At 39.7% G+C, this 12,998-nt stretch overlaps 1 protein-coding gene across 1 annotated transcript in view; it reads left to right on the forward strand.

Annotated features, from left to right (window-relative positions):
• ANXA11 (annexin A11) overlaps positions 1–11,289 on the forward strand; it is a 45,392-nt gene extending 34,103 nt beyond the window's left edge. The window contains exons 7-15 of the mRNA XM_075934765.1: positions 163–276; positions 1,620–1,710; positions 1,910–1,989; positions 3,825–3,881; positions 4,409–4,502; positions 6,788–6,883; positions 9,423–9,481; positions 10,356–10,478; positions 11,132–11,289. Coding sequence (XP_075790880.1) covers positions 163–276; positions 1,620–1,710; positions 1,910–1,989; positions 3,825–3,881; positions 4,409–4,502; positions 6,788–6,883; positions 9,423–9,481; positions 10,356–10,478; positions 11,132–11,191 — 774 coding nt within the window. The 3' untranslated portion in view covers positions 11,192–11,289. The remainder of the gene's footprint in view (positions 1–162; positions 277–1,619; positions 1,711–1,909; positions 1,990–3,824; positions 3,882–4,408; positions 4,503–6,787; positions 6,884–9,422; positions 9,482–10,355; positions 10,479–11,131) is intronic.
• The last annotated feature ends 1,709 nt before the right edge of the window (positions 11,290–12,998 follow it).

The following is a 12,998-nucleotide window of genomic DNA, read 5'->3' on the forward strand; positions in this document are numbered from 1 at the left end:
TGCCAGTTGCTGCCATTAGTACTGTTAAATGGAGCAATTTTATATGGTGTATATGCTACTTATTCTTAAATGTTCAAAAGTTCCCTTCAGGTGCGAGACTCTCCTGCTAGTATTTGTCAGTGTCCCTGATTCGGCGCCTTTTTGACAATTATTTCCAATCAGGATTTGATCAAAGATCTTAAATCTGAGCTGTCGGGCAACTTTGAGAAGACAATCTTGGCAATGATGAAGACACCTGTCATGTTTGACGTCTGTGAAATAAAGGAGTCTATAAAGGTTTGTTGAGGGAAATTAAGCCTTTCAGATGAAGATGTAATTTTTATTACTTGTATTGGGAGCTTAAATTCCCAGATAAACTTGTCTCTAGATAGTATCTCTTAAATAATTGTTTATGGCCCAGCTCTGAAGTAGATAAGGACAAACAGTGGACTAACTGTGAGGCTTTAAAAACCAAACAACATTGTGCAGAGGATCTGTGTGGGTCACTTGGGACCTTAGTTCTAATCCTGATTATGCCATTAACACCCAGTGTGGCTGGAGGCAAGTTATTAGGTCAATATTTTCCACATTGGCTGCTAATTTGAGGAGCTTCTATGCTTGGGTGCCAATGTTCAGGCATGATGGATCTGGTTATTACAGCTCTATTTGGCTTCCTTTGGGTTGGAGTGCACACTGCCGCTGAAAATCAGGCCCCTAGATATGTCACTTGGGCATCAAAAATTACTGGCCAGAAATGTTCGCTGTAACCTTGGCCTTTATTTCACCCATCAGTAATATGGGGATATATTTTCCTATCTCATGTAGGACTTCACATGAAGTGCTTTAAAAGTATGAAAAGCATTATGGAAATGCTGCGTATTAAATTTCAATAATAAACAAAACTGTTTTGCAGACTTTATTTTCAAAATAGTTCTATTTTTAAACATGGTAATTCTTAAACTTTTTTGATAATTTTGGAAAAACAAAGCTGAAATAAACATGTAAATCCCTGAATCACCAGAGTACGCATGGTGTCAAGTATCAGAGGGGTAGCCGTGTTAGTCTGAATCTGCAAAAGCGACGAGGAGTCCTGTGGCACCTTATAGACTAACTGAAGTGTAGGAGCATAAGCTTTCGTGGGCAAAGACCCACTTCCTCAGAGTACGCATGGAATTTCTCAGTTGCAGGGTAGAGGCTAAGTAATCAGGGTTGAAACTACAGTTAATAACCTTAGTGACCCTCAGCAATAGAATTAGATCAAATCAATCAAGTATTGTTCATTATAAGAAATATTAACTATAAAAATTTTGCTTTATAAAATCAACTAGAAATGATAAAATCACTTAAAATATTTTGTAAGTACTTAATTAATGCCCTTAACATGGCTCTTGTATCTTCTCAGTGAGAAAAAGAGCCTGTTAATTTGTTTGTGTTCAGGAAGTTTTGGAATATGAGTAACATGTGAACTATTTATCTGGAATATTTCTTCTATGAATTAATGACTTCTGAATTGCATAGTTTTAAACTCTGACCTGGAGATAGTGAGAGAGTTTCTTGGTAGAATAATACAATGCAGTAGTCAGATGAGTGTCCAAGATTTGTGTGTATATATTTTTTCCTCCCTTCTCCCTTGTCTATAGGGTGCTGGCACAGATGAAGCCTGTCTCATTGAAATTCTGTCCTCTCGCAGTAATGAACACATTCGAGAAATCAGCAGGACCTACAAAACAGGTTAGACTTGACTCATTCCCCACAATTGTATCTTTTGTGATCAGTCCTCAGAGTGCCTTTTCATAACAGTAATGGAAGGCCTCCACCAGGCATTGAAGGGATTAATCGCGGATTTGTAGTAAAATTGTGGATAAGCACTTGTATCCGAGTGCACACTTATGAAATGAGCAGATATGCACAATGACTTTTGGTCTTGCAGAATTTAAGAAAACTCTGGAGGAAGCTATACGAAGTGACACTTCTGGACACTTCCAGAGACTTCTAATCTCACTTTCTCAGGTACTTTAACACTCAAGTAATACTTTTTTTTTTTTTTACAATCCTTCCTCAAAATCAGTGGACATAGTGGGATGAGCGAGAGATACATATCCAGCCCTTCTTCTGATATAAGATGGCATCCCTCATAGGCATCAGCGGAACTGTGACCATTTAAAATTGCTGAGGATCTCCTGCCTTGTGTTTTAGCATCTAAAATTGAAATGTGGTGTTTTTGTAAGGAATTTTTGAATATGTTCCCCACAGTCCCACATGGTCCTTACAGTGCCATATGGTATAAGATGGTGAAAGGCCGTTAGCAATGCAGCCAGAATTATTCTGGCCAAGAGAATAAAAAGATAGAAAAGACTTAAAATTATCATGTGGGCATACCACAAGACTCTAAATATTTCATTCCCTCCTTGTTTCTTGTCTTGTCTTTTATAGGAAAGGGTAAAAACATAAGTAAAGACACACAATGTAATTTTTAAACCACGTTACAATTGCATTGAAGGTTTGCAATGGGACACTTTCATAAGTGTTTGCAGATCTGGAGCCTTAGTTTAGAATTCAGTCGTAGGTAACACAGTTCACTGTTTCTCCAGGAATCATACAACCTGCATCAAAATAAAGAAGCAAAGCGCTTAAACTGAAGTTGCTTGGAAAGTAACTTTGTTGTTACATATGCACACCAGGTGACCAGGGTGGGGTTTTTTTTTGTTTGGAAATTTTTATGCAAAATAGAGCAAGACATTTTTGTAATTTGGTTCCTATTTTTCTATTGTTGGTTTTACTTTCTTTGCAGTGATTAAAGGGATAAGTACTACGAACTTAACACATGAAAATCTTCCAATGAAATGAGTGTATGTTTTTGTCTGAGTAAAGACTTTGGAAACTGATCCCCAGTTGGAAAAATGATTGTTTTAGTGCTTCTGGGTCTTAAGTGAAAGCAGGGAGAAGAGATAAATGAAAGCAGGGAGAAGAAAATGTAGAAAAATGGGTCAAAATAATCTTAACTTCAAGCCATAAAAATGAGTGCCACGTAATTTTTTGCATAATTTTGATGTCCTATAACTTCATAATAAATCCTCATGTCTCCTACTTCATGGATTTATTTTAATTCCCTCTCCCTTGCAAGGATTAGAGCAGGGGTTCTCAAACTGGGGGTTGAGACCCTCAGAGTGTTGTGAGGTTATTACATTGGAGGTTTTCAATTGTCAGCCTCCACCCCAAACCCTGCTTTGTCTCCAGCATTTATAATGCTGTTAAGTATATTTACAAGTTTTTTTAATTTATAATGGGGGAGTAGTTATCTGTCTATGAAATGGAAAAATAGAGATATAATATCTTTCAGCCTAGAATCTAGGCTTCCCTCTTGATAATAGAAATGAACAGTCCAAGGCTGCACCGATGTAGGTACAAATTAGGTCATAATCTTGTTGGTTTTGAGGTAAATTAAGATGTAACAATGTCATTCTTTCTATTATTCTTATGCCTGCACCAGTTCATTGCAATAGTAAAGCAAGCACACTCCCCAAGTTCAGGTGAACACTTACTTATACACAACTTTTTTTTTCTTTACTTGATTACAAGCGAATCCTATATTTTTATCTGTTACCTCTCTTCGTAGGAATTTTATTTGTCCCAAGGTGAAAGAGTCTGCAGTTTCCTGTGCCTTCAGAACCAGAATCCCTATTATAGCAAAGCAAAAATGGTTTTGTTTGTTCAAGGTTATAAACATTTAAGTGTAAAGGCTTAGTGGCTTTTTGGGAGGGTAGAGAAGGGAGTTTGAATGGAAGGGGCTTTCTTGTTAATTTAAAAGTATGCATATTAATCATTCCTATTTGCAATTCTTTCAGGGAAACAGAGATGAAAGTACAAATGTTGACATGTCCCTTGTCCAAAGGGATGTTCAGGTTAGTAAGAAATACTTCCTCGTGTACCGGTCTATCGCATCTCAGTATGTGGAAGTTTAGTAGCACAGTTCCGATGAAACCCCATAGGATTTGGTCTACTCAAATGGGGCACATTGAATTGAGAGATTCTGTCATTACTCTGCTTTAAATCATTGTTACTGCTTTTATTTAGTAGATTTTTAAAAAATATTTTCTTTTTGGCCCTTTCTAAAAATTACTTGTAGAAATAACTGTCCAGAGATCGTTGATCATTTATTTAGGTTGGTTTTTTTAATATCTTCAGGAGTTTCCCCTTGCAGTTCAGCAGCTTTCACTAGCAATTATGGATGCAAATAAGGCTCATCAGAATGTGCATAAAGGTTCGAACTAGTGCCACTTGGGTCACTTGTTGCGTGTTCCTATTTTCCAGTAATGTTCAGACCAAGGGGCCAGTGTTAGAAGAGGAGAAACGTACAAGTGCCTAGATGGCAGACCTAAAAGCCACCAGGCGAGAAACTAATGCGATATGGATTCTTTTTTGGGTTTAGGAGCTTTATGCTGCTGGAGAGAGCCGTCTAGGGACCGATGAGTCCAAGTTCAATGCCATTCTGTGCGCCAGGAGCAGGGCTCACCTCAGGGCAGGTAACAGTGTCTTGATTTGCTACAAAAACATTTCCTAAGAAGCTCAGCTCACTCCCTCACACACACACACATACACACCTTTCAGTTTATCTTGCCGGGAGTGTGTACAGTGAAAAATGTAGGCATACATCTCTCCTAAAAAGTATAGAGGTTCATCTTTGTCTGAATGTGTGCCTTAATTTCTTCCTAAGAAGCCGTACTTTAATTTGTACATGGCAATCCCACATGTTCCTTGTAACAGTTCATATCAGGAGGTGTTTTGGTGTCTACATACAAATACCACAGTTAACGCTGTTTTGAAAAGCTGACTGTTGGAACTCTGGGGTGGCACGAGGAAGCAAAAGAAGGTCTGAATTGCATCCTTTTTAAGTCTCTAGTGCCGTGCCCTCTCCATCCAACACCAGAGTGCTCTGATCTCAACATGGGTCTTCTCTCTTCTCATCTTTTATTGTCCCCTTTTACAGTCCTCACTGCTGCTATTCTCAGTGCAGTTCCACTGGTGGTAGCCATGGGGCAGGGAGCCATAGTGTAGACAAGATGCTGCTTAACCACCATCTCTGAGCCGAGCTAAACAACACTGTGGTTAAAAGCTGCTCTGCACTAGCACACTTCCGCTATTGCTGCCACTCGCTGAGCTGCGTGAGAGTGAAAGTTTGGGGGGCGGCAGGTCTAAAAACCACCGGGCTAGGAAACTAATGAAATGTGGATTTTTGGGGGGCGGGAGGGTTAGAAGCTTTATGCTGCTGAAGAGAACTGTCTAGGGACCGATGAATCCAAGTTCAGTGTCAAGTGCAGACACCGGCATAATAGTTCAGAATATCAATTTGCAGCTGTCTAAGATTTTGGTTGGCATTTTTCTCTCCTCCTTCCCCACAACTGAAGATTGATCATGGTCCTAGATAGATGCCACCCAGCTCTATATCTTGTTCTTGGTATATATATCTATAGAGAGAGTCTACCTATAGACCCTAGATGTCATTTCCCCTACGAATCTTTGTTAGTGTTCTCAGCATGGCTAAGAGATGTGGCATAGAAATGCTCCATGGTGATAGAGTAGAAGAGGATCCTTTTTTTCGTCCCTGGTCCTCCTTGTGATCCTGGGTTAACAGAGTAGCTGTTACTCTATGAAGGTCTTAGATAATAGGCTGGAAGGCGACCTTTAAGTTTTTAAAAAGAATGAGTTAACTGTGGGGACCTGTGGCTAGGCTATGCAGTCTTTCTGCTGAGGCTTTCAAAGGAGCTTAAATGAATTAGGCTCCTAACCTTAACTGCTGACCGGACAGGACAGCAAGATTCTGTAAGATGGAACAGTCTCAAAGAGGCCAAGATGAAGAAGACTGGAGAATGAACACACTCTTGATGCACTAATCTGGCTGCCTGGAGAAGCTTGTTCATTCTGTACCTCTTCTGTGGTCAGAGAGCCTGAGTCTCCAGGTTGTCTGGCACCGTAAACGAACATGAGGGTGGTAGCTATGTTGTTATTTCTTTAAATCATACTTGAATTGAATGTTTTTTGAAAAGTTTCTATTAGAGGTGTGCTCTACATATTTTCAAATAATCATTTATTTGAATGTTGTGTGTATATAAAGACACAGACCACAGACCCCTTTTCTGTTCCTGCTGCTGGGTTATAAAAGGATTGCAGGACTATGATGCCTGTTTGAAGAAGCAAAAATGAAGACAGGGAGATATGAGGACAGCATTTCCTATTTATCCACATCGACCCTTCACAGCTACCATGAAGTGAAGGGGGTAGAGTCTAAGGGTGTGTCTACACTGCACCATAACTCAAAATAAGATACACAATTTGCGTAGTTCAATTGGTGTATCTTATTTCGATGCTATTTTGAAATAGCGTATTTCGCATGACCGCGCCATTAGTAAAATAATGCGCTATTCTGAAACATCCCTTACTCCTTGAAGAATGAGCTTTATAGGGACGTCGGAATAGCGAGCCCGAAATAACGGGTTTGCTGTGAAGACGTGGGATAGCTGTTTCAGGATACTCCAGTATCCTGAAATAGCATTGCACTGTAGACATAGCCTAAATGGAATACTAAATATGGGGAAGTCTTGCAGGGTACAACTTAGGATGAACTTTGTTTTATTTTGAAAACTAGCAAATTAGGCCTGAAAAGCATTTGAATCCCTGTCATCAAATGCTACTTTAAAAGCTCTGTCAGCATAGTGTAACTTCAGAGGAATTGGCAAGTATAGGCATGAATCAGTGTCTGTCCGACAAGACTGGTTGCTGAAATTTCTTTCTTCTCCCCACCCCCATCTAGTTTTCAGCGAGTACCAGCGGATGTGCAACCGTGATATCGAGAAGAGCATAGCTCGCGAGATGTCTGGGGACCTCGAAAGTGGCATGCTGGCAGTGGGTGCGTCTCTCTCTCTTTGTTTCACTTTACTGTTGTAGCAATGATGACAGAGTCAGGAGAAGCTGTGGTGTTTGCACTGCTAGTTCTAGCTGGAGTTGCTTTTATTTCTGAGGAAACCTAACCTGTAATTCCAGTTTTTTGCCAGGCTTCCCAGTGAACCTGCCAGCGGTTAATAAAAAAGAACTTACATGAAAAGGAAGGGTGAGGCTTCTGCTGCAGTTTGCCTCTGGACTTAAACTTAGAACTTGTGAAACATAGGAGAGGTAATTAGGCATATGTGGCCTCATTTTCAGCTGTACTGAGCGCTAGTACCTTCCATTGAAGCCCACAAATGTGCTGCAAATTGAGTATCTTGAAAATCAGGCCACTCGGTTCATTGGGCTTTGGATGAGGCCCCAGTTCATTAGACAGCAGTTTAGTTGGATCATGCTTTCCCAGGTCAGAATTGCTGTCTCCCCTCTCTGTAAAGGATAATTTACTTACTCAAATTGCCTCCCCAAAATAGCTGCTTTGCTATGACATTTTTGATGCTGCCACAGAATTATTGTTTTGTAACAGGATTTAATAGTGACTAGAACAGGAACATGACAATAAAAAAATTGTGTCTTGATTCTGCTGTGGCTGAAATTGATAGGAAAAACTACAGTTAACTTCCAGAAGAGGAAGAATAGGCAATTTGGCCCTATTAGGATAAAATGGCAGGTTTATTTTATGGAATTTCCAAACAAAGCTTTGCAAAATGTTGCTTTTTGTGCAAATGTCCTTGATATTGCACACCGTAGCTCGTGTGCACACAGTCTGTGTATCCATCCTGCCTTCCTTAACTGATAATTAATAGTTTTGAATGCGGTTTTAGAACAACTTGCTTTTTTTAGTTAACTGCTCATATTTCTCTGCTTGTCATTCCAATGGCTTTTTGAAGCCCCGAATGGGATTTATTTCTTTACTAGATTATCAAAACCTAACATCAGACAGCCAAAGCTGCAGAACAGAAATAATGGCAAATTGAGTACATAATACCAGAGTAAAACCAGTACCCGTTGGCATAGTATTTAACACTGAGGATATTGTATTTGAAAAGGCTGCCGTTTGTCGCAGCATGGATCTTATAGTCTGATCTCTATGGAAGTTCCCTTTCCCTGTGCGCAGTCTCATTGACTTGAATGAAACTTTGCAAGACTACAGGGGGCCAGATATCTGCATCTAGTTACAGACTGGGACCCTAGTTTGCAAGCAAAATAATAACCCTTTTCAGCGTGACCTTTGTAACAATGTTGGACTGTTAAGTACAGTAGTATCTCAGCGTTAATTACTAACCATTCAACCACACATTTCATTTGGTACAGGAAGTAGCAGCAGTAGAGACACACACCTCCTCCCAAAAAAGCAAATACAGTACAGTGCTGTGTTAAACTTAAATTACTAAAAATAAAGGGGAAACAGCATTTTTCTTCAATGTACAATTTCAAAGCTGTATTAAGTCTTTGCTCAGTTGTAAACTTTTGAAAGAACAACCATAACGTTTTGTTCAGAGCTATGAACATTTGAGTTACAAACAACCTCCATTTCCAAAATGTTCATAGTAGTTCAAAGTAGCCTTTTTTTCCTGGGATGATCTGTTCTTTCCATCTAGTCTGCAAAAGTCTAATTGTAAATATTTTTTTCCTTTTGGTTTTGCTCTCATTAAAGCTTTCTGGACTGTACAAATGGTAACTTAAAATAATAGACTTAAAACATCTTGCAGTGCAAGTGGAGTGATTTAGCAGTTTATGGTAAACAGAAAACATGCATTTCATGTTTTGTCATCCTCTGTTTTGAAGTGAATTGTGCCCATCTTTGATAATTGTGTGTATATGTGGATTGCTGTTTTTCATCTACACTATCAGTTAAAAACCCAAGAAACCTACTTTTTTCTATATAAAGTGTGCATCGCTATGAAATGAAACATTTGTTCCTTTTTCTGATTTGCTCCTTTACGTTTGATCCTGGTCTTAGTTGGTTGCTTTTCATAGTGTGATAATTCCATATGAACTGTCCTTATGAGACAGATGTGTGCTGTGTTCATCGCGTAGTTTGTTTTACAGTGTGTGTCTGACTGTTTGGTCATATCAAATACGGGATAAGTTTGTAGGTTTTCATTCTGGCGAACTGATGGGTGGGATTTTTGTCAGTATGTTTTCTGTGTGCTCTTTTACCTTTCTAGTGATGTATGCAAAGCCAGTTCAAGATAGATTTTACTCATCACTTAAATGGAATTGTTCCTGGGTCTTCAGTCCCATAACCTAGACTCAGTCCATTGACGCAAAAGACTTACTTTTAACAAGGAAGTCCTGAGCTTTCGCTGACTCTACAACTACTACAAGTCTAATGCAAAGTTAAACACTTTGCCTTGCAAATTGAATTGGTCACTGAAACGAGCTTTTAAGTAAGCAGAAACTGAGTAGTAGATATCATATATATAAAATAGAAGCACATGCTTGTTTCAGTGATCTTTGTTTAGTTGTGAGTAACTAACCTTTCAATACAATTTCTCTTGCAGTCAAGTGCATGAAAAACACATCAGCTTTCTTTGCAGAAAGGCTCCATAAAGCCATGAAGGTGGGTCTCGGTGTCGTTCTATTTTTATAGAATTGTACAAGTGCCTTGGCATTAGTAATGGGCCAAATGTGTTGCCCATTTTTGACAGAGCAAGATTTTCAGAACTTGGTCAATTATTGTGTGAGCATGGAATAAAGCTAAGTAGGCAGCAAGGATGAAAATCGGTGTGGGATTTATTAAAGAAATGACATGATCTTAATTTACTGTTTGTTTATGGAAGTCCCAATTCAGCAATGCACTTGAGTGTGTGTGGTTAAGCCCCATTCAGGTCATTAAAGTTTAACTAATAGTTGTAATACAAAAGCTTCGGAGAGGTAGCCAAGTTAGTCTGTAACAGGAAAAACTTAAACAACAACAAATAGTCTAGTAGCACCTTAAAGGCTACAAAACATGTAGACACTTTCGTGGGCACAACCCACTTCTTCAGATGACCTGAGTGCTGGAAGACCAGATCCAAGAAACAAGTTGTAGTAATAATCCTCTGGCCTTCAAACCTTACTACAAATGTATTTCACTTCTGTTGTTCTTAGAGCCAGAGCAGGGGTTAAAACAGGGATCCCTTTGGGAATGCAGCTCAGTGTATTTATTTGTGTGGATGACCAAGACAAGGAAGGGTTGACAACGATGGAGATGTGTGTAATGGGATGGAAATTCTTCATCTTCTGTGGCTGCTCTTTGTGCAAAGAACTGAAAGTGGCGGTATCCTGTTAGCACACACTCACACCCTGCGTTACTCTGTCTGTTCCATTGACCTCTGTGGGGTTTCCCTGACATATCATGGGGAAGGATTGGCCCATGGACTCTCCAATCTTTGTTGAGTTGTCTAGGATTTGCATGCGGATTGTATTAATGCACTGTGCTGGTTTCTTCACAGGGAGCGGGAACAAAAGACAGGACTCTGATTCGAATCTTGGTATCACGCAGCGAAGTCGACTTGCTGGACATACGTGCTGAATACAAGAGGATGTATGGCAAATCCCTCTACGCGGACATCACAGTGAGGCCCTTTTAAAAAAAAATTCCTACCATTGATTCTTGTACATACCATAGAGTCTCCCCTCCAGATGCTGAATCATGGGACTGCCCAGCTGATCCCAGGTTCCATGGAAATGCCGTTCTGAAGTCCAGGATCAGCTGGGGAGTCCCCAGCTGACCCTGGGCTCCACGCACACCGTGCCGCACAGCTGAGCCAGGGATCAGCTATGCAGCGCTGCCGCTTTCAAATACCCCTTCTTTCCCTCCCCCTCCACATTTACTGCCTCTAGAGGCAGCAAGGCGCGGGGGGAATCGACTAGTCGACTAACTATCCGATAAGTATTTGCTTATCAGATAGTCGACTGGTCTTTAACATCCCTAGTTTTTACTAGATAAATCCTAAAGATCTTACTCCTATGGACTTGTACTGTGGTTGAGGTCAATTCTTTATGAGCTTGGGCGGCTTTGGAATTCAAATGTGAAGTCTAGAATAATGAAGGTGCCTCTATTAAAAACTCCCCTCAGTCCATTTTTAGCCATTGCTACAGTCCTTGTTGCTGCCATGGTTCTCAATCTTCAGATCCGTACATCACCAAAAATAAAAAACAAAAAAGAAGTGTAACAATTGGATGGCTTCCTTTCCTAACTCTTTTTCCCCTTTGTATTTGTTGCTAGAGTGATACTTCAGGAGACTACCGGAAAATCCTGCTCAAGTTGTGTGGTGGAAACGACTAAGTGGAGCTTTCAGCTTTTTAAAAAGCAGCTGCTTTTCTGTTATCGCTTTAATGTATCAATATTGGATTTGGTTGGTTGGTTGGTTTGTTTCCTCCCCCCCCCCCAAAAAAAGCCATGAATTGTTTACCTAAAGTTACAGTGTATGTAAAACTAGCTCTACATATCATCCCCTTTTTTCATCCAAAAATATATAATAAACACAAAAAAATCTAGCTATTGTAAAAACTGCTCAAGATTTTTTTAATCACTCTCTAGTTCATGAATAACAGATTATTTTCCTTAGCTTACAATAATTTTATCTCCTGGTACAAAAAATAAGTCTTGTTACTGTCCACAAGGATGACTGGGGGTTTCTTGGATTTTGTTTTGGAGGTTCCTATTGTATGGACATTGTATGAGTCTCTCTTTTTGTGTGTGAATTTTCTTGTATTTGTTGTACACAACAATGATTTTGTGTGCATGAATGGAACAGGTCTTAGTTTGTTTTGCATCTAATTAAATTGTATAAGAAGTTTTATTAAATATTCTTTTCCTAAGGAAGAACTGCTCTGCTCTTCAGGCTTCACTGCAAATATCACAAGAATGGAGCATCTATATAAACTCAGCCTCTCCAGTTAATGTTGTGGATTGTGCCTTAAAATCAATATGTTTGTCTAAAAGAGGATTGTAAAATTAAAGCCATATATCTTTTAAATCACCCTGAATGCCTTTCTGTTGTTACTATCATGCTGTGCTTTTTTTTTTTTCTTTTTTGTGACTCAGTTAAACCACTGTTCTTGGGAAATACTCTGCTGGAACTGATTAAGTATTATTCACAAACAAAACTGCCTTAGCCAATCAGTGTCTTGCTCATTGTGCATAGCTATTTCTGTTTTACTTTGCTTATGCAACATCCCACGTGCTGATTAGATGTGGGTGTTTGAGTATGGTTAATCACTGCTTATGTGCCAAATATGCAAATCTCTCTACTCTGCCCTTTATCTCTTCATTTTATCATTCCCAAAGAAGGAAAATACCAAAATTTATAAGAGAATAGGAGGTGATCTGGAGCTGTCAGAGGGAAAGATTTTAAAAAAATGCAAAGCCCTGTTAACTGATTTTATCCTTTCCCCTCCTCTCTACCAAAACTCTGCCAGGCGTTTGTTTCTAGGAGAGATCACACTGTTTACACTGGGAGAAGCCCAGGCCTTCCAAATGCAGATTTGAAACGTCATAAGCAAATGCCTGTTGGCGGTATTCTGCAGAGAGATGCCTGGCTGAGCCCTAATGACGGGACAGGAGGCAAGTGGCTTCAAACTTTTAAAATCTGCTTTGCCCACTGTGGTTTTACAGCTCAATTTGTCTTAACCTTTATCTACTAAATCCTTCCTCACAATCAACTAGGGAGTAAATTTACCTTCACCTCAGAAGCTCTTTGGCTTTCAGCCTTTTGATTTTTATTTGCTGCAAATGCCTTCGTTGTGGGCCTCCACATCAGTTGAGCTCCACCTTTCCACAGCAAGCAGCGTGGCACTGTTAGAATAAGGTGACTTCACTTCCAGTTTAGGATGTGCCATTCACATTTCAGGCTAAGGTAGGTGCATGCTGGTAGCTCATGCCAAAACGCCCCTAGCTCTGTCCTGTCAGCCTAGCAGTGCCTTAAGAAAATTCTGAAAGGAAACCATAATTGAAAACCTGTCTTCACCCAGGACAAATGGTAACAAGAGCTGAATTTCTAGATAGAAAGGAGTAACACCTCCCTCCTGGACTCTAAGACTGTGGTAGTTGAGTTAGTCAGGTGAGAGCTGGCCCAGGTTATAAGGAAAAA

Source organism: Pelodiscus sinensis, chromosome 8 (assembly GCF_049634645.1).
Source record: "Pelodiscus sinensis isolate JC-2024 chromosome 8, ASM4963464v1, whole genome shotgun sequence".
NCBI classification, from domain to species: domain Eukaryota; kingdom Metazoa; phylum Chordata; order Testudines; family Trionychidae; genus Pelodiscus; species Pelodiscus sinensis.